This window comes from Seriola dumerili, unplaced genomic scaffold (assembly GCF_002260705.1).
Source record: "Seriola dumerili isolate Sdu_G_001 unplaced genomic scaffold, Sdu_1.0 BDQW01000128.1, whole genome shotgun sequence".
NCBI lineage: Eukaryota > Metazoa > Chordata > Actinopteri > Carangiformes > Carangidae > Seriola > Seriola dumerili.
Genome location: NW_019174383.1, coordinates 143,243 through 164,772, shown reverse-complemented (window position 1 = coordinate 164,772; position 21,530 = coordinate 143,243). Strand labels below are relative to the sequence as shown.

At 45.3% G+C, this 21,530-nt stretch overlaps 1 protein-coding gene across 1 annotated transcript in view; it reads left to right on the top strand.

Annotated features, from left to right (window-relative positions):
• LOC111224266 (GDNF family receptor alpha-2-like) overlaps positions 1 to 21,530 on the top strand; it is a 100,564-nt gene that overhangs the window by 16,806 nt on the left and 62,228 nt on the right. The window contains exon 3 of the mRNA XM_022748688.1: positions 18,801 to 18,878. Within this exon, the coding sequence (XP_022604409.1) occupies positions 18,801 to 18,878 (78 nt within the window). The remainder of the gene's footprint in view (positions 1 to 18,800; positions 18,879 to 21,530) is intronic.

The following is a 21,530-nucleotide window of genomic DNA, read 5'->3' as shown; positions in this document are numbered from 1 at the left end:
AGCGTCTTCATACTACTTCAGATAAGGGGTCGAGAGTATATTTCGTCTACAGATGAATATCATGACCTGATTTAAAAATGTCCTCGATGATCTGCCTTTACAGAGACTCGTTAGTATCGTGAGTCCTTCTATGGTCGCAGAGCTCTATGGCGCATAACCACGCATCCACAATGAAACTGGAGGCCGCTACCAGCTCACTGGCGTAACTTGTGGTAAAAGGTGGTTTTTATATCTCTATCTCACAACAGTTGTAAACTTCCTCACTCACTCCAGGTGCACTCGTGTCGATAACAGCTACGCTTTGCTGCTTTCTTAGGCTTCAGATCCAGCCACCAGGTATGTTCCGTCCACTTTAACTTCTTCTCCCTCCTCTTATTAAACCTCATCTGCCCGGTCCACGCGAGCGGGCCAAGTAGATCTGTTCTGTAGCGTGTTTTCTGACAGAGTAAAGCTTAATACAGCTTGTCAATTATAAGACCAGTCGTTCATGACGCGTTCTCTCCGTAGGAACACTACTTTTTTTTATCCAGCTTTTCTGAAGAGTGACTAGGTTGTAAATCGACGTCTCAACTGAGACGCAATTCAGAGCAAACTAGGGGGGTGGCACTTCATGAGCGAAGGCCAATAGGCTTTTGAGAGGCGTGAACAGCATGGGTCTAGAAAACACGCATGGACTGTCAGTACGATCATGTTTGTAATGACTCTCATGATGGCACAGGATGAGAGGGATCCAGAACTACCGAGCCACAGAGAACTGTGCACTGCACTCACACAGCGGATGTATTCGACCGGCGCTCCATTCAGCAGAGACCTCTGGTCAAGTGAACATCAGCTCCGCTCTCCGACTCCACCAACACGTCCAACAACCTGCCGTCCGTCCGCCCTCCAGCTGCTGCGTGTTTACAGACGGAATGCGGCCGTACGGAGAGGGAATCGAACGACACGGAACGGCCGATCAACTCAGAGACCTCTCGCGCTGAGCCAGAGCACTTCCCAGGCTGCAGCACTGTAACGTTGCTGTTGCGTGATCAAACCACTTTGCGGGTCCACAAGACTCGCTCACATATTGACACAAAACACACGAGCTCAGGGAGGAGACATGTTTGTTCAACAGGGGGTCCGGCTCTCTAGCGAAAAGCGTCACCTGAGAACACCTACAACGTCTTCGTAATCGATGGAGCTTAATAGCAGCTCAAGCTATGGATCATACACCACTGTGAATCACCTCTGTCACTGCTGTTCCAGATATGAACCACTTATGATCTGACAACAGTGAGAGAGCCTGAGACGCGAGTAGAGACAACAGCAATTCGCTCAATCTCAGGGGACACGGATGTTATATTTGATAGACACTCAGTGACAGTTGCTTGTCGATTTCGACCCTGGTACCAACGTGTTTGTTGCATCTGCAACCCAGAATGTCATGATAGTTGAACCTCCAGATGGTAATTAGTGAAGTTAAAGTTGATCCAGGTATCAGGATCTTTACTATGCATTGAATATAAGAATTAAATCATCCATGATAATATTATTTCATTATTGATCCTTTTTGTTATGTTGATCATTAATTATTATGATACTGTCTGTGTATATACGTGTTCATGTACATATGTCAATACATATCACAATTATCACTATTACTCATATTATTATCATGTTATTATATATGGACTCTCATGATATCTCCACACACACACACACACGATGACATGCACGCAGCACACACACACACACCACACACAACACACACACACACATGTACACACCACACACACAACACACACACACACACACACACCACACAATCCCAATCTTCACTCCGTAAATCTTATTTTATATTCATGATTTCCTGTTCACCAATTTCTGTCCACTTTCCTGTTCATCGTGTTTTTTTTTCTCACCAATAAAAGGGAAAAATAAAGAAAATGAAAGACAGAACAGAAAACACGTGTTTGTTTGGTCGGTTCTGAACGTCATTTAGCAAAATGAAAGATTCTGGTGTTTTTTGTCTTTTATGTGTGAAGGACTAGTTTATGGAAACGCTCATGGTTAAGAATTGTGTGTTCAGTAATCAGGATGAGTTCTGCTGTTAACTGGTGAAGCAAGCAAACACCACAACTCCAACACATATCAATGATTTCAAGAGAAGAATAATCACAGATTACGGAAATAAACCAAAATCTTTATCTACACAAAACAAAGTTTTCAGTTTCAGTGTTTAAGGTCAAATAAAGAACGGTCCTGTCTAATCTGCAACTGTGATGTTTCCTGCCTGAGCGCTGTCAGGCTCCAGCCTTCCTGCCACAACAACATCAACACAGACAAAATATTTTCACTACAGTACTGAAGGAAAACCATAACTGAAGACTCGCACTGCTCTCATAAATCTAAATAATATATATAGATTAGATATTGCTGGGAGTCAGCAGGGTTTCCCGCCGGATCAACAAAATTAAATTTAAGTTTCCTGAAAACATTTTTATACGACGCAGAGTGGCAATTTTAATGTATCGTGGGGGTGGCTCCCTGGGGTTTTTAAGAACTTCATTCTCCAGTGCAGGTTGATAGGCAACAATAAAACAACAGTGTGTGTTCACCCACTGGGGGGCGGTCCTACAGGACCCTCCCCTTCCTGCGCCTTCCCCCTCACTGCTGAAAGTGCAGAATCTTTTAAAGTGGGCAGTGGCTTCAGGCACAATGACGCATGTCAGTGTTTAAGTAATTGCCTCAGGCTTAGATTTGCCAAATATCTCCATTAAGACTAATAGATCAGGCACTTAGTATTGACCGCAGCTATTTAGCAATGCATGCTAATATTGTCAGTGGCTTTAAGTATTCTGTCCAGTTTAACCCGGGCCCCCCGATGATAGCAGCGCCTATACAGCAGAGGTGCTTAGAAGTTCAGCCTGGTAAATTACACATTTCAACACCTGACAGTTTGGTATTTAGCTATAGAAGTCAAATAAATGGGCTAATTTACCCAGTCTGACTAATCGACTGCTATGTTTTAAGCATGCAGGCTAATGACTGCGAGGTATCTTAGCATGCGGGCTATGACGCGAAGCGGAGGCTGAATCCTAGTATTGCTCACGCAGAGAGACAGCACTGTTCTCTCTGTTTACTCATCTCATTCTTCAGCGGCCTGACAGATGCACCACAACAGAAACACGTCTACCGGGGATCTGGCGATGCGAGGCGGAGCATGCATTATGAATGTGGACAGCATCGTGTTTTTAAATGCATGTAAGTGGGGATGGTGAGAGATTGTGGACGGACCGGTTCCAGAAAAACAAGATTCAGAATCAAGATCTCACACTCGTCACGGCCCAATTTTATTCACTTCTGAACTGGAGTGTTTTGATTGCCAGGGAAAGATTTTCTCTCCTCTGCTGAACTCCTCTGTGGATAAATGTCTGAAGTGCTCAATTACTACTGGAAAATTCAGAGCGGGGTTTTTCAAAGTCCTGAACACTGGTGGACTCAAATCTCTTAATTGTGAGACAACAAGCCTTGTCGTACCTATGTTGCCAAGGAGTCAGTGGAGTCAGCTACGACAGGCAACAACCTCAGCCACAATTTTTCAGCCTAAATCTTCTTTTTGCCTCATTGGTTAACATTTGTTAACAAATAGTTCCCAAAACAGCAGCGTGAATCAGCTGTGATCACTTCTGTTTTGCAGCGAGCCCATGACGAACAAGACGACCGTACACTGGATCGACTTGATACTACAGGCAAACCTAAAACACATGAGGAAGTTCTGCAGTGATAAGAGCGTACTGTGTTTCCATGATTTCTAAGCAGATTTCTAAATGTTCATTCTTCCAAGATGTATCCTCAGAAGAGTATAAATTATACAGAATCTACAAATATGTGATTCACGATCTGTGAGTTCAGGTTAACGAAGTCCAAAACGAACCTGACGCTGCAGATGGTTCGTACAGCAGAACATCATGGGAAGACTCCGTCAGAAAAGTGGTTTGGAAAACAAGTCAGTCAGGACAGAGAAACACTCTCCAGGTCCGAATGCCAAGGATAGCTACAGGCAAGCATCTCTGCTACTAGAAGCCGCCATTGCTTTTTAGCCCTACCTAAGCCGCCTTTCACTACCATTTCTCTTTTCGTCCTTTCTCCTACACCTTCTGTTCTCTCTTTATTCTCTCTTTTTTCTTAGTCTTCTCCTTCTCTTGCTGATCCGTTTCCTTTCTATCATTTCCATTATTCTTTACTTCCTTTCTTGGGACGTCCTTTCTCGCCTCACGTGTCCTATAGTGTCCGCAGCCCCCTCTATTTTAGTGCTTTTGTCATACACCGTGCTTTCCCTATCTTTTCTTGATTTAACACATACGGCCACTACTGCACTGCACGCACTGGGTAGCCTCGAGGAGAGAGTCCATGCTTCAGCCAGGTGAGTGAGAGACGTTATTGGGGGCGGGCCTGGTTTCCCTCACATCAGAGTCACAGAAAAAGATTGTTTATTGGAGCTTTAAATGTAAAAGGCACGAAGGTTTAAAACAGTGAACGTTATTCACTAGCACATGACACGCATCCACACAAACTGGACAGACAAACTACACACAACCACACACACCCCACACACACACACACACACACACACACACACACACACACACACACACACAGCCCTTATTGTTTCAGTGGTCCACCTCTGGTCACAGTCCGTGATATTGGATCATCTGGAAGCAGAGAAACTTAAGTGGCCGGATTTCCATGTTTATCGCCTCATTTTAAAAGCGGCTGACTACACAAACCTTCAAGGGCGGTAAACAGGTGTGTGTGTGTGTGTGTGTGTGTGTGTTTCCAGAAGCTTCACAATGAGCCACACCTGGTTTGAGAACACAGTAACACGTCGTATAGTTCAGCTCTGGTTCTCGTTGTCGGAGCTGCTCAAAGTTCACCAAGCTGTAACTGAAATACTCGAAATGAAAGATCTAAAGATTTTTTCAGATTAAATCAACATTCATATGTTGATAAAACTCAGCACGCATTACATTTCAAAGTGACAGTATTGCAGCAGTTATTAACCCACATCTCACACGCAGTAATAAGTTTCAAAATGCTTTACGCTTTTCTCTGCTGTCAACATGAACTCTCCGCTCCACGTCCAACTGTCGATCTCCACGTGTGAAACCGTCAAACACACCATGGAATCACCTCGACAAAAGCAGAGGATGATGGGTAATATGAAGAGGTAGTAATGTATACAGCGCGCAATGAGCTCTCCTGGGCACAGCTCATAACACATATTACAGATATATGTTATGTAGACAGTAGGACCTGATGTTTATTCACTTAACACACACGCACACACACACACACACACACACACACACACACACACACACACACACACCAACACACACACAGTAATTACACAGTGATTATGGCTGAAATTATTCTCATTTCTTCTTTCGGCAATGCTCAGCTGAGTATGTGTGTACTCATTAAGGATAAAGAAAACAAATCTCTTTTCCCCTCCCTCACTCATCCTCCCATTAACACACACACACACAACACACAACACACACACCACACACCACACACACACCACACACACACACACACACACCACACACACACACACACCACACACACACACACACACACACACACCACTTGACTTCTTCTCGTGTGTGTGTGTGTGTGTGTGTGTGTGTGTGTGTGTGTGTGTGTGTGTGTGTGTGTGTGTGTGTGTGTGTAATGGGAGGATGAGTGAGGGAGGGGAAAAGAGATTTGTTTTCTTTATCCTTAATGAGTACACACATACTCAGCTGAGCATTGCCAAAGAAGAAACTGAGAATAATTTCAGCCCTAATCACTGTAATTACTGTGTGTGTGTGTGTGTGTGTGTGTGTGTGTGTGTGTGTGTGTGTGTGTGTGTGTGTGTGTGTTAAGTGAATAAACATCAGCCCTACTTTACATAACATATATGCTGTAATATGTGTATGAGCTGTGCCCAGGAGAGCTCATTACATAAAGGTGCTTCTCATCTACATAAACCTCTTCATATTACCCATCATCCTCTGCTTTGTCGAGGTATTCCGTGTGTGTTTGACGGTTCACAGTGGAGATCGACAGTTGGACGTGGAGCGGAGAGTTCATGTTGAAGCAGAGAAAAGCGTAAAGCATTTGAAACTTATTACTGCGTGTGAGATGTGGGTTAATAACTGCTGAATACTTCACTTTGAAATGTAATGCTGCTGAGTTTATCACATATGAATGTTTTAATCTGAAAAACATCTTTAGATCTTTCATTTCGAGATTTCAGTTTCAGCTTGTGAACTTTGAGCAGCTCCGACAACGAGAACCAGAGCTGAACTATACGACGTGTTACTGTGTTCTCAACCAGGTGTGGCTCATGTGAAGCTTCTGGAAACACACACACACACACACACACACACCTGTTTACCGCCCTGAAGGTTTGTGTAGTCAGCCGTTTTTAAAATGAGCCGATAAACATGGAAATCCGGCCACTTAAGTTTCTCTGCTTCCAGATGATCAATATCACGACTGTGACCAGAGGTGGACCACTGAACAATAAGGCTGTGAGTGTGTGTGTGTGTGTGTGTGTGTGTGTGTGTGTGTGTGTGTGTGTGTGTGTGTGTGTGTGTGTGTGTGTGTGTGTGTGTGTGTGTGTGTCTGTCTCTCATGTGGCTGTTTGAGGGTTAAACGTTCACTTTTAAACCTTCTGCCTTTTACATTTAAAGCTCCATTAAACAATCTTTTTGCTGTGACTCTGAATGTGAGGGAGAACCAGGACCCCCCCCCCCCCCAAGTAACAGTCATGTGTATATTCTTAAAGCAAATGAGGCTATTAGCTTGTGGCTGAAGCACAGTGGTTTGGACCAATCAGAGTCCTGCGAGGGAGGAGCTACTGGCAGGGGGCGTGTCTTAGGTGGCAGTTAAAAACAATGGCGGCTTCTAAAGAGGTTAGCAGAGATGCTGCTGTAGCATCCTTGGCATCGGACCTGGAGAGTGTTTCTCTGTCCTGACTGACTTGTTTTCCAAACACTTTCTGACGGAGTCTTCCCAGATGGTTCTGTGTAACGAACCATCTGCGGCGTCAGGTTCGTTTGGACTTCGTTAAACCTGAACTCACAGACGTGAATCACATATTTGTAGATTCTGTATAATTTATACTTTCTGAGGATACATCTTGGAAGAATGAACATTTAGAAATCTGCTTAGAAATCATGGAAACACAGACGCTCTTATCACTGCAGAACTTCCTCATGTGTTTAGGTTTCCTGTAGTATCACAGTGATCCAGTGACGGTCGTCTGTTCGTCCATGGGCTCGCTGCAAACAGGAAGTGATCACAGCTGATTCAGCTGCTGTTATTGGGAACTATTTGTAAAAATGTAAACAATAGCAAAAAGAAGATTTGGCTGAAAAATGTGGCTGAGGTTGTTGCCTGCAGCTGACTCACTGACTCCATGGCAACATGGACACAAGGCTGTTGTCTCAAATTAGAGATTTGAGTCCACCAGTGTCAGACTTTGAAAACCCCTGCTCTGAATTTTCCAGTAGTAATTACACTCAGACATTTATCCACAGAGGAGTCAGAGGAGAGAAAATCTTTCCCTGCATCAAAACCTCCCAGTTCAGAGGAATAAATGGGCCGTGACAGTGTGAGATCTGATTCTGAATTCTTGTTTTTCTGGAACCGTCCTCCACAATCTCTCACATTCCCACTCATGCATTTAAAAACACATGCTGTCCACATTCATATGCATGCTCCGCTCGCACTCGCCAGACTCCCGGTGACTGTTTCTGTGTGTGCATCTGTCAGGCAGCTGAGAATGAGATGAGTAAACAGAGAACAGTGGTGTCTCTCTGCGGAGCAATACTAATCAGCCTCCAGCTCGCTCATTAGCCCGCATGCTAAATACCTCGCTCATTAGCCTGCATGCTAAACACATCAGTCATTAGTCAGACTGGTAAATTAGCCATTTATTTGACTTCATGCTAAATACCAATGTCAGTGTTAAATGTGTAATTTAGCAGGCTGAACTCTAAGCACCTCTGTGATTAGGCGCTCGCTCGGGCCGGTTACTGGACAGAATACTTAAAGCCCTGACATATTAGCATGCATGCTAAATAGCTGCGGTCAATACTAAGTGCCCTGATCTATTAGCTTAAAGGATTTGGCAATCTAGTCCGAGCAATTACTTAAACACTGACTGGTCATTGTGCCTGAACCACTGCACTTTATAAATTCTGCACTTTCAGCAGCTGAGGGGGAGGGCAGGAAGGGGAGGGTCCTGTAGGACCTGCCCCCCCAGGTGGGTGATACACACTGTGTTTTTATTGTTGCCTATCACCTGCACTGGAGAATGAAGTCTTAAAAACCCACGGAGCCACCCCCACACATTAAATTGCACTCTGCGTCGTATTAAAAATGTTTCAGGAAACTTAAATTTAATTTGTTGATCTCGGCGGAAACCCTGCTGACTCCAGCAATATCTATCTATATATATGTATTTAATTATCGAGAGCAGTGCGAGTCTTCCAGATGGTTTCCTTCAGTATGTAGTGAAATATTTTGTCTGTGTTGATGTGTTGTGGCAGGAAGGCTGGAGCCTGACAGCTGCCTCAGCAGGAACATCACAGTGACAGTTAGACAGACCGTCTTTATTTGACCTTAAACACTGAACTGAAACTTTGTTTGTGTAGATAAAGATTTGGTTTATTTCCTAATGTGATTTATTCTCTCTTGAAATCATTGAATGTGTTGGAGTTGTGTGTTTGCTGCTTCACCAGTTAACAGCAGAACTCATCCTGATTACTGACACACAATTCTTAACCATGACGTTTCCATAACTAGTCCTTCAAATTAAAAGACAAAACACCAGAATCTGTCATTTTGTAAGTGACGTTCAGAACCACAAACAAACACGTGTTTTCTGTTCTGATTTCTTTCATTTTCTTTTATTTTTCCTTTTTATTGGTGAAAAAACACGATGAACAGAAAGTGACAGAAACATGGTGAACAGGAAATCATGAATATAAAATAAGATTTAGGAGTGAAGATTGGATTGTGTGTGTGTGTGTGTGTGTGTGTGCGTGCATGTGCATGTGTGTGTGTGTGTGGGATATTCTAATGAGAGTCCATCATATACCATAATCATGATAATAATATGATAATAGTGATAATGTGATATGTATTGACATATGTACATGAACACGTATATACACAGACAGTATCATAATAATAATGATCAACAATACAAAAATGATCAAATATAATAATGATTATCATGATGATAATTCTTATATTCATGTAGTAAGATCTGATCTGATCACTTTAACAAATCACTATTACCATCTGGGTAACTATATGACATCTGGGTTGAGGCACAAACACGTTGGTCAGGGTGAAAATGACCACGTCACTGAGTGTCATCATCATAACATCCGTGTCCGCTGAGATGACGAATGCTGTTGTCTCTCTGGTCTCAGGTTTCATGTTGTCAGATATAATGTCATATGGAGCAGTGAAGAGGTGATTCACAGTGGTGTATGGATCCATACTGAGCTGCTATAAGTCCATCTGATACTGAAGACGTGTGTGTTCTCAGGTGAGCGTGTAGAGAGCCGGACCCCCTGCTGACAACATGTTCCCGCCTGAGCTCGTGTGTTTGTGTCAATATGTGAGCGAGTCTGTGCCGCAGTGTTGATCACAGCAACAGCAACGTTACAGTCCTGCAGCCTGGAAGCTGCTCTGCCAGCGCCGGAGGTCTCTGACTGATCGGCCGTCGTGTCGTTCGATTCCCGTCTCCGTACGGCCGCCATTCCGTCTGTTAACACGCAGCAGCTGGAGGCGGACGGACGGCAGGTGTTGGACGTGGTGGTGGAGTCGGAGAGCGGAGCTGATGGTTCCTGCACCAGGTCTCTGCTTGAATGGAGCCCAGTCGTCCACCTGTGTGGAGCAGCTGCAGGTGTTTGTGTCTGACCTCTGACCCTCATCCTGGTCACATGAGCAGTTACAACACTGATCGTACTGACAGTCAGCGTTGTTTCTTTAGACCATGCTGTTTTCACGCCTCTCAAAGCCTATTGGCCTTCGCTCTGAAGTGCCCACCCCCCTAGTTTGCTCTGATTGGTCAGGTTGAGACGTCGATTTACAAGCTGGAGTCATTCAGAAAAGCTGCGAAAAAAAATAAGCTTGTTCCTAGGGAGAGAACGCGTCATGACGACTGTTTATATTGACAAACGTTTAAGCGTTTACTCTGTCAGAACACGCTCAGAACCGTCTACTGGGCCGTGACCGGGCCAGATGAGGTTTTAAAAGACGGAGGGGAAGAAGTTAAAGTGACGGACATACTGTGTGACTGATCTGAGAGCTAGAAGCAGCAGCTAGCTGTTATGACCTGTGAGTGAGTGAGGAAGTTACAACCTTGTTGTGGAGAGAATAAAACCACTGGTTTCCAGTACAAGTGAGCTGTAGCGGCCTCCAGTTCATTGTGGATGCGTGTATGCGCCATAGAGCTGCGACCATAGAAGGACTCACGATACTAACGATGTCTCTGTAAAGGCAGATCATCGAGACATTTTAATCAGTCATGATCTAATATTGTCATATCACCCACCCCTACGTCAGGAGACGCTCCTGGGGGTCGTATCACAGGTTTAGGGACCTGTAAGGTTCTGTAGGTGGGAGGACTTGATGCTGTCATGTCATGTATGTCTCCATCATGAACGTTTGCTTAAATAACGAGAAGCTGCTTTTGTCGACTTCTGAGAGAAACCATTGTTTTGAGTGCGATGAATGTTGGTGTTGACTCTGACACCATTTAAACCGCGTCTGAAATGGAACCAAACGACACGTTCCCAAGAGGAACGACGGAATCAGTGAAGGGTCAGTGACAGTTCAGCTTTCCATCAGTTTTAAAGTAATTCATCGTCTACGTCGTTTAAACTGGAGGAGAGGACAGAGAGAACTATAAACCACCAACACTCACGACAGGATAGAAGAAGAAGAAGAAGAAGAAGAAGAAGAAGAAGAAGAAGAAGAAGAAGAAGAAGAGGTGTGGTGAAGATGGCAGCTGCAGGATGTTTCGGGGGGGGGGGCACACACTCTCCTCTCCCCTGTCAGTAATAATTAAAAGGGGGCAGTGAAAGCTGAGAGGAGCACCAGGGAGGAGTGCAACTAAGCACTTTGTGTTTTCTCAAATTCAGCTTATTTCACACACCTTGACACACAGACACACACACACACACACACACACACACACACACACACACACACTGTTCTACATGCGAGCAGGCAAACTGCACGTATGCAGCTCTGACTCGTGCAGAAGACGCAGTGCAGCACAGCGTTTGTTTCCACACCCTGTCATCAGTCTGTTAACGTTTGTGTGTGTGTGTGTGTGTGTGTGTGTGTGTGTGTGTGTGTGTGTTACATGTTGTAATTGCACTGTGTGTTTCAGCTTTAATGAAATGTGTCCTTTCTGTAGATAAGAGGAGGTGAAGGGTGGGAGGTCAGGGCGGAGCATGTCTGACATGTTGGAGGTCAGAGTTCACGCCCCCTCACAGACCTGTAATTCACCTTTTTATTGACTGAACATTAACTTTATTATTAATAATGATTTAAGAAAAGAACTGAGGTTCAGTCCTGGTCTACATGAGTCGTCTGTAGGTTCCTTCACTCTTGTTTTATTATTTACATCATTTATGATCCGACAAACCACAAATACACAAAGTGGGAATCACATTATATAATTAACATCTTTAAAGAAACCGAGCGCAGACGTCACCTTTTACATGAAGGAAGTCCTGAACACTGAGAACCAGATCCTGGTCTGTGGATCATCAGCCTGACAAACTCAGAGTTCAGACAGAGTTGAGGAGCAGAACCGACTGTCCTTCACTGTGTTATGATTCATACAGAAACTGTGACAGTCAAACAGGATCAATACGACTCTCAGGTGTTTAATATGCCGTCTGCTGCAGTGCAGACTCGCTCAGTGTGAGGTCGTCGCTTCCTTTACAAAGACCAACCGAAGTCTTTTACAGCTGGAGATGAAAACGACAGCCTCACGTTAGAGGGAAGACAGATAAAGTGCGTCGACCATCAACCAGGTTCCTGGAGTAAAAACGTAGAACACGTCATGTGTCAGTGAAGCTCTCAGCCAATCAGGACAGAGTGCTGTCATCAGAGAGGGTTCTCATTGGTGCAGCCGCCTTGATCTGTGAAGTTTTAACGTGGGACAGGATTGTCCTGTGAGAGACGAGCCCGTAGGTCGTCTGTGCAGCAGGTTGTTATGACATCATAGTTAGGTGCTGTTGCTAGGCGACGTCTAGTGCTCGTAGTGATGATGACAGCGAAAACGAAAGGGAAACGTGTCGGTGACGTAGAATAAAGAGAGAGAGAGTCCACGTCAGGAGGAGGAGGCGGTGGATGAATGTGACACAGGAGAGCCGTGTGTTCGATTACCGTTTTGTTTTCTATCATCCATGAGCGTTCATTGTTATTGTAACCATGACAACAGAGATCGTCTAATGTTTAGGGAGTTACTTATTTTAACCTAAACCACCCTCTTTTCTAAACCTAACCAAAACATGACCGTAACCATGGTGATGAAGGTAGGTACGCCACTGTCAGTACAGTTTGTGTGTTTATTATTGTAGCCATGGCAACCAAGGGGCTGTAGGCCCGCTGCAGTAGGAGGAGCTACTTCAGGAGACGCTCCTCTGGGTCGTATCGGAGGGTTGATGGTTGTTCAGGTTGTAAGCTGTAACCAGCATGCATCACGTTCAGCCTTTTACCTGCGATGACAAAACTGCAAAATCCATGTGGCGGCAGAGCGCGACACCAGTGACGGTCAGGAAAGTGTTGCACGGCCCACCCCCACCCGCCACGCAGAAACCCTCAGCACTGGACGTAAACAGGTTTTCATTATCTCAGGGATCAGAACCGCCAAAGATCAGTTTCCTGTTCTGGTGACGGCCTCTGATCTGAAGTCTTTGCTCATTGATCAGCGTTACTGTTGATAGAAGGAGATCTTCCTGGTTCTCAGAGCTGGACTCTCCTCATGGTGTTGTGTTCCCAGTCTCACCTGAGGATGTGAATGGTCCTCCTCCTCTGTCAGACACTGGCTCAGATGTTGTGAAGGTGAGAGAGGTGAGGTGGGACGATGGTGGTTCTTCACACTTCCTGTTTCCATCTGGCTCGAACATTGTTCTGTAAATTCTCTTTACACGAGTCAATAAAGACGCCCCCCAGCAGGAAAACAGTTTATTCATAATGTTCTCCCACCTGATCAGTGACCTGCCAGGTGTGTGTGTGTGTGTGTGTGTGTGTGTGTGTGTGTGTGTGTGTGTGTGTGTGTGTGAAATCACTGTTATAGCCTTATACATAAACATCTCCCTTGTTGATTATCACTGCTGCCTCACCCCTCAGGCTGGATCACCTGTACGCTAACACACACACACACACACACACACACACACACTGTGGTCTGAAGGTGGCTCATCACTGGAGAACATGTGATAATTAACCATCAGCAGAAACAGTGACGTTCTGTCATTAAACGTCTGACTGAGCAGGACATTTAAATATTCTGAGATGATGTCATCGCTCCATGACATCACACTGTCTCCTTCTGATGATCTCATTATTTACATATGCATTTTTTTTTAACGCCTCTTTGTTTGTCACATAAAAGACAAACATTTCTTCGTTCTTCCGGCAGTTAAAGATGTTTGAAAACTTGACAGCGGCGTCTCTCGTGTCCCCGTTACTGTAAATCTGTGGTTTCCAATGACAACCACGTTACTGGGTCGTGAGGAAATCATGTGACTCAGCAGAAAGAGCTGAAGAATAATTCAGTGTGTCTGTAGGTTGTTTGTTCAGGGTCATGTGAAGAGACGTCCCGGTTTGTCCAGGACTGTCCCAGAGTCCTGACAAATATCTGTGAGGACAGAAAAAATGTCTCGGTCTTCATCTCTCGAGCTGCACAGACGTTTATCACCTTCTGTCTCATCATTAATGAACCACCTGGTTTCCACCTTGTTACCACCTGGTTACCACCTAGTTTCCACCTAGTTACACCTGGTTACCATCTGGTTTCCATCTGGTTAACACCTGGTTTCTATCTGGTTACCACCTAGTTTCCACCTTGTTACCACCTGGTTACCACCTGGTTTCCATCTGGTTACCATCTGGTTACCACCTAGTTACACCTGGTTACCATCTGGTTGCACCTGGTTACCACCTGGTTTCCATCTGGTTACCACCTAGTTTCCATCTGGTTACCATCTGGTTACCATCTGGTTTCCACCTAGTTACACCTGGTTACCATCTGGTTGCACCTGGTTACCACCTGGTTACCACCTGGTTTCCATCTGGTTACCACCTAGTTTCCATCTGGTTACCATCTGGTTGCACCTGGTTACCACCTGGTTACCACCTGGTTACCACCTGGTTTCCATCTGGTTAACACCTATTTACCACTTGGTTTCTGTCTGGTTACCACCTGGTTACCAGTAACAGTGTGGTTAATGTTCAGCATAGACTGATTTGTTCAGGTGGAGGTCAGGAGGAGTACAAACCTCCATCCATCCCCCACCCTCCCTCCTCCCCACACAGAGCAGGATGTGGTGTGAGCTGTGGCGGGTTTGATGGGAGGTGCAGCAACTCTCCTCTGCTGCGTCTCCTCTGCTGCGTCTCCTGTGCTGCGTCTCCTTGTGNGTTTGTCCAGGACTGTCCCAGAGTCCTGACAAATATCTGTGAGGACAGAAAAAATGTCTCGGTCTTCATCTCTCGAGCTGCACAGACGTTTATCACCTTCTGTCTCATCATTAATGAACCACCTGGTTTCCACCTTGTTACCACCTGGTTACCACCTAGTTTCCACCTAGTTACACCTGGTTACCATCTGGTTTCCATCTGGTTAACACCTGGTTTCTATCTGGTTACCACCTAGTTTCCACCTTGTTACCACCTGGTTACCACCTGGTTTCCATCTGGTTACCATCTGGTTACCACCTAGTTACACCTGGTTACCATCTGGTTGCACCTGGTTACCACCTGGTTACCACCTGGTTTCCATCTGGTTAACACCTATTTACCACTTGGTTTCTGTCTGGTTACCACCTGGTTACCAGTAACAGTGTGGTTAATGTTCAGCATAGACTGATTTGTTCAGGTGGAGGTCAGGAGGAGTACAAACCTCCATCCATCCGCCACCCTCCCTCCTCCCCACACAGAGCAGGATGTGGTGTGAGCTGTGGCAGGTTTGATGGGAGGTGCAGCAACTCTCCTCTGCTGCGTCTCCTCTGCTGCGTCTCCTGTGCTGCGTCTCCTCTGCTGCGTCTCTTCTGCTGCGTCTCCTCTGCTGCGTCTCCTCTGCTGCGTCTCCTTGTGATAAAGATGCAGGGAGCAGCTCCTCCTGCCAGTAATTGCAGACAGAGAGCGCCACTTTCCACCGATACCTCTGCCTGTCTTTAGTATTCCTTTCATCTCCCCTCAGCACCAATCTATGGACATTACCCCGCCTGCCCAAAATACACCCAGTCTGCTTCACATCCAGCATTTATTTAGAGAGCTTCCTACTTAAAAACCCTGATCAGAAATCCTTCCTGTGGAGGAGTCCACACATCCGTCACATGCAGGAGGTGTGTGTCAGTGTGAACGGTTCAGGTGTAACGCAGGAGAGCCGTGCTGCTCCTCCGGTGATGCGTTTATGTGTCGCTCCGCTCGCCTTGTTTATCTCTGGTGTTATAGTGTTATTTCACTCTGTAACAGTAAATGAGTCGAAACTCTCCGGGACACGATGATCTCAGCTCTCTAACTATAGGCGGGAGTCGTGCCAGAGGAGCGGCGGGAGGGAGCGGCGCCGCTAAATGCCAGACAAATGCTCACGGGTGGCGAGGGAGAGACTGCAGAGAAATTTTAAGGCCGTGTTGAAACGGAGTAAATCAGCAGTAGACTTTTTTTTTCTTTTGGCATGTAAATGTGTGGCGCTAAGATTAAAGACAAGACACCAAATGAGCAGAAGTTGTTAGTTTGGAGATGCTGGCACGGCGCAGCGTGTTCCCGGAGATGCCAGTGAAAATGTCACGCCGCCTGTGAATGCAGCGTGAATAAGCTCCTCTCTGCTGAGTGTTTACCTGCAGGATAAAGGAACTGTTGGCTGTTGGGAGCAATCTACCGTAATCCTCAGTCCATGTCCTGTTAAAGGTAAAAAAGAAAACAAGCTCTTTGATCAGCTGCTGTCGAGGCGATGCTAAGCTCGTGCTCCAACGCCACATTTAGTATTTGTGGAGCCGCGTTCAGACGGCTGCAGGTGAAGAACGTCACCAGGTGTGTGAAGCAGCTGTGTCCATGTCGGGGACATGTTGGACAGGCTGCATGTCTCTGTGTGAAGGAGTGAAGACAGACGATGACTCACTACAGTCAGTCCCACTGTACCTGTCACAGCCTCAGGTGTGTGGCTGGTCTGAAGCCTCTGGGTGACTGTTTAACAGTAAACAGTCACCCAGAGGTGAAACCCCCCCCCCCCCCCCCACTGTCTCCTTCTGTTGCAGGATTGTCCTGAAGTGACATTTAGTCTTCTCCTGGCGTTGTTTGTCTCGTGGCTGCAGCAGCCGACAGACACGATGAGAGGACGAGTTTAATCTGCAGGACGGACGGAGGGACAGACAGACTTGGTCTTTTACTCTGCTGCCCAGAAGCAGCACAAGTCCAAGTGTGGGGGGGTCTCAGGGACTGATAAGGAGGAAGTAGTAGATGTCAGTGTGTTTTCATTCCTCCACGCCGGCAACAGCCAGAGCGGCAGCCATTTTGTTCTCAGGTTGTCCGTCCGTCCGTCCGTCCGTCCGTCCGTCCGTCCGTCCGTCCGTCCGTCCCATCCTCGTGGACGTAGTGAAACTATCAGACCTGAAGAAGTTCTGTCAAGGTGAGACTGAGACGAACAACCTGAAAACAAAATGGCTGTGTGTGTGTGTGTGTGTGTGTGTGTGTGTGTGTGTGAACTCATTTAATGGTGACTGTTTCGCTCGGCGCCGCTCCTCGCTTCCCTCCCAGTGATTGCTTTCGTTTGTCGTCCTTGATCGTGGCCGAGGAGCGTCAGTGTTTCCTGGCAGTCGCACACAAACCTTCAGTGGCTGAAGCTCAGGAAACAGGAGGAGCGAAGAGAGCCGCGCCTCACGCACTTCCTGTTTAAAAGACAGATTCCTCTGAGCGAGCACACTGGAAATCTTTTGAGATCACAGTCGAGACTGAAAGATGTGCCACTGTTGTTTTTGCTGTCGCATCACATGACTTCTCTGGTCTCTAATGGCACCAAATAGGGAGAAGAGAGAATCTGCTGGTTTTTATTTTAGTCAGGAGAACAGAGAACGGTCTCTCCACTTTAACTCAGCCCTGATTTCTACTGTGTCTTATTGTAGCTGCTTCTCATACACATCAGCTTGTGGTTTGCAAAACAAGCGAAATGTAGAATAGATAGAATAGTGCAGATGTGTTATGTGTGATAATAAACCCTCCTGTCGTCCTTGGCTCAAATTCGACTCGTTCTCAAATGTTTTTGTTTCAGAAATCTGTTTTTCTTTCACGTAATCGCCTGAAAATAACCTGGGTTTTTCCTTACTGCACTTTCTGCAAATATAATTAATGATTTTCATTCAATTTTGGGTGTTTTATTCAAATTCATATGATCTGTGGTCGTCTACAAAACAGTATCTGACTAAACTCTGACTTATAGTCTGTGTCAGTGACGATCCATCAACACGTTCCTCTGACTGTAACTCGCTCAAAATCATCTCTGCTGTTTTTCTTTTACTCTGAATCGAAGTGTGTTTTTATGTAAATGAGGTTGATTGACCATAAAAATTCAAAAGACAGTGGAAAAGTTGGAATGAAGTTATTGGGTAATAATTTCATACTTGATGTTTTATTAAAGGTCAAACAGAAACAAAAGTCTCGCGGTCGACAAGAAGACGATACGAAGGTCAAATGAAACACGTTAACACTAATTAGTTTTTGGTTTCCCGCTCATTTCTGCACTTGGAATTTTATATAATTGATTAAAGAAAAACAAAAAAATATTGCCAAATTGATGGCTTAAGAAAGTGTAACTGTTCAAATAACATATTACATAGATTCACTTTGAAATATAAACGGAGTGTAAATGTTGTGTAAAGTGTAGGGACAGAAAAGGACAGAGACATCTGTCAGGTAAATTGTCCTGATTAGAAACGAGCTGAATCAGCTGTTAGCCGTGAGCACATGGATGTTCAGACAGCTGTCAGTGGATCACACTGACGCTGAAGGAAACTTAAACACTTTCTGGATTTGATGAGGTGAACTGGTGACGTAGCTCAGAGGTGATGATGTCATCAGACAGTAGAAGTCACGCTGAAGCTGATACCGTGTACGAAGCTCTGTAACCTTCTTCTTCTTCTTCTTCTTCTTCTGCTTTATGTCGCTGTGTTTCGGGGTCGAGCCGCTGCAGCTGTTGGAACTGGAGGTTTCCAGAAAATTAAAGTAAAACTGTGAAATATAAAATAATGAAAATAAGATTCAGCTCCACTCTGATAATTTCCCTGCAGCTCTCGACGTGTTTTTGGAAAGTGAAATAAAATGGATTCCTGCTGCTGGAAGCTCTTTACACGGCAGCACGGACAATTTGACTTTGAAGGTAGTTTCCAGGTGGAGCCAGATGGTCAGGTGTGTACCTGGCAGCACAGACAAAGCTGCTGCTGTGTGTGTGTGTGTGTGTGTGTGTGTGTGTGTGTACTGGCTGAACACTTGTGTCTTCTGTTGTATTTCAGGGGAGGAGTTTTATGAGACGTCTCCGTACGAGCCGATCCATTTCTCAGAGGAATACCGACACGCGTCCATCATCTCAGGTAAAGTGTTTCTGTGTGTGTGTGTGTGTGTGTGTTTACAGAAGACTGACACACACTTATCAAGGTTGCAGCAGCAGGGAGTGAGCGTCTGTGGGATGTGTTGGGGGGGGGGTTCCCCTGCTGATTAAGATGAACTGAACGGCTCTCCCTCCGCCGCTCGGCCCGCTCCATCTGTGAATGAATGTGTGTCTTTGTGATTACAGCTCTGTGTGTGTGTGTGTGTGTGTGTGTGTGTGTGTGTGTGTGTGTGTGTGTGTGTGTGTGAGCTGCCGTGTGAAACAACTCTTTCATGAAAACCTATTTTCTTTCAGGAATTCGTATGTTGCCACAACACGCTCCTCATTATTTAAAGGGCAGAGGGATAACCTTCTTCATTTCTCCATTAAACAGTCGAGGCCTGGAAGTCACATGGTCCAGGCCTCTATTATATTATTATCGTCACATATATAGAAATGTGAGCATATTTGTCGGCTGTTAAATGAACCCCTGGAAACAGCTGTGTAATGTTGTTTTGTGGCTCTAAACTTCTGAGACGAGCCCGCAGGTCGTCTGTGCGGCAAGTTGTTATGACATCATAGTCAGGTTTTGTTGCTAGGCGACATCTAGTGGTCGTAGTGATGATGACAGGAAGCGAAGGGGAAAGTGTCGGTGACGTAGAATAAAGAGAGACAGAGTCCACGTCAGGAGGAGGAGGTGGATGTGACAGGAGAGCCGTGTGTTCGATTCCCGTGTTGTTTCTATCATCCATGAGCGTTCGTTGTTGTTGTTGTTGTTGTTGTTGTTGTTGTTGTAACCATCAAGGTCCACACTGCTGCGGGTCGTATCAGAGGGTTGATGGTCAGTCAGGAGTCGTTGTTGATTTAATGATATTTTCACGACTCAAACATTTTTACAACAGAAAGAAAAACAAAAGCAAAAATGACTGAATAAACACAAATATTAGAAAAGAAACAAAAACAAAATAAACAAACTACAGAACAACAGAAACAACAACTTAACTTCCATATACATTGTGTTACACACTGGGAGGGAGGAGGTTCTACTGAAGTGACACAGTGGAGTTGCATCATGGGAAATGTAGGATCCAGTGTTTGTAGAATTTGACCCAGAGACTAAAAGGCAGTTAGATCTTCACAGATCAATTATACAACAGTTACATTAATGAACCTGTTTCTTATAATTATAATTATTACTTTAAAGTTTATTTTCACCCACACACACACACACACACACACACACACACACACACACACACCACATCACAATACACACACAACACACACACAACACACACACACACACACACACACACAACTTATACGTACTGATGCATTGATTGAACCTAAAGATGCTTCACTGCGTTTCACTCCTTCACCTGTCTCGTCCTCTCTCTCCATCGCTCCATCCGCAGCGCTCTGATTGGTCATACCACATTAGACCTGCCGCAACAACAACAACACACACACACACGCACACACACACACACACACACACACACTCTTTCTCTGACTGTGTCCTGTGTCGGCTTCACACATGTTTCTGAGGAGTGTTTAAATGTCAGAAGCCCCGAGCAATACATCGTCATTTACACTTTCTGTGTGTGTGTGTGTGTGTGTGTGTGTGTGTGTGTGTGTGTGTGTGTGTGTGTGTGTGCGTGCGTGGTCAAACAGCTGTGAAATAGACTCGCAGCTCTGTAAATTGGGTTCTGCTCTCTCAGATTAACACAACACAAGTACAAACATGGTCAAAGCAGGAGAGCTGCAACCAATGCAACTTCAAAAGCACTTTCTCTCTCTCTCTCTCTCTTTCTCTCTCCATGTCTCTCTCTCTCACACACACACACACACACACACACATGCAGAGAGTGTGGCAGTGCAGGTGGTGTGAAACATTTCAATTATTTCCAATATCTGAGCTATAACTCTGTCAGAAAACATGACATCAATCTCCACACGTATGCTCACACATGTACATGAGTCATGGCAGGGCTGGACGTGTGTGTGTGTGTGTGTGTGTGTGTGTGTGTGTGTGTGTGTGTGTGTGTGTGTGTGTGTGTGTGTTATCGTGCATGGTGGTTTCTCTGCAGTGCTGTTTGTTAAAGCCTTTGCAGCGTCTCTCAAATCACCTGTCTACTGCAATCTGAAAGCATGAGATGAAGATCCAGAGTCGGAGAGGCTCTGAATGCTCCGAGCAGATAAAGGCGAAACAAGAAGGGGGGGAAGGAGGGGGGAGGGAAGGGGGGTGGGGGCTTGTGGAGGGAGGGGGAGATAAGAGGATAATATAGAAGTGTGTTAAATAGCAGTGGCAGAAGAAAGAGCACTGGAACATTAAAGTATGTTTCAGACAAGAGTGTCGCAAATTGATTGGAGGGAAAGGCTAGGCGTGACAGAGTGTTTGTGAATATAGATGTGTGTGTGTGTGTGTGTGTGTGTGTGTGTGTGTGTGTGTGTGTGTGTGTGTGTGTGTGTGTGTGTGCAAAGCGGCTTCCAAAAGTAGTTAACTGTTTACAGACTTGAAAGTCTGTGAGCAGTGGAAACATTGAACTTATCACTGAGAGACACAACGTGTGTAAACCAATGAGAGCTGTGGTAATTAGAGTCATGTGACCTGCTGAAATCCAGACTGTGACATTTAACCAGGACTGAGACTTTC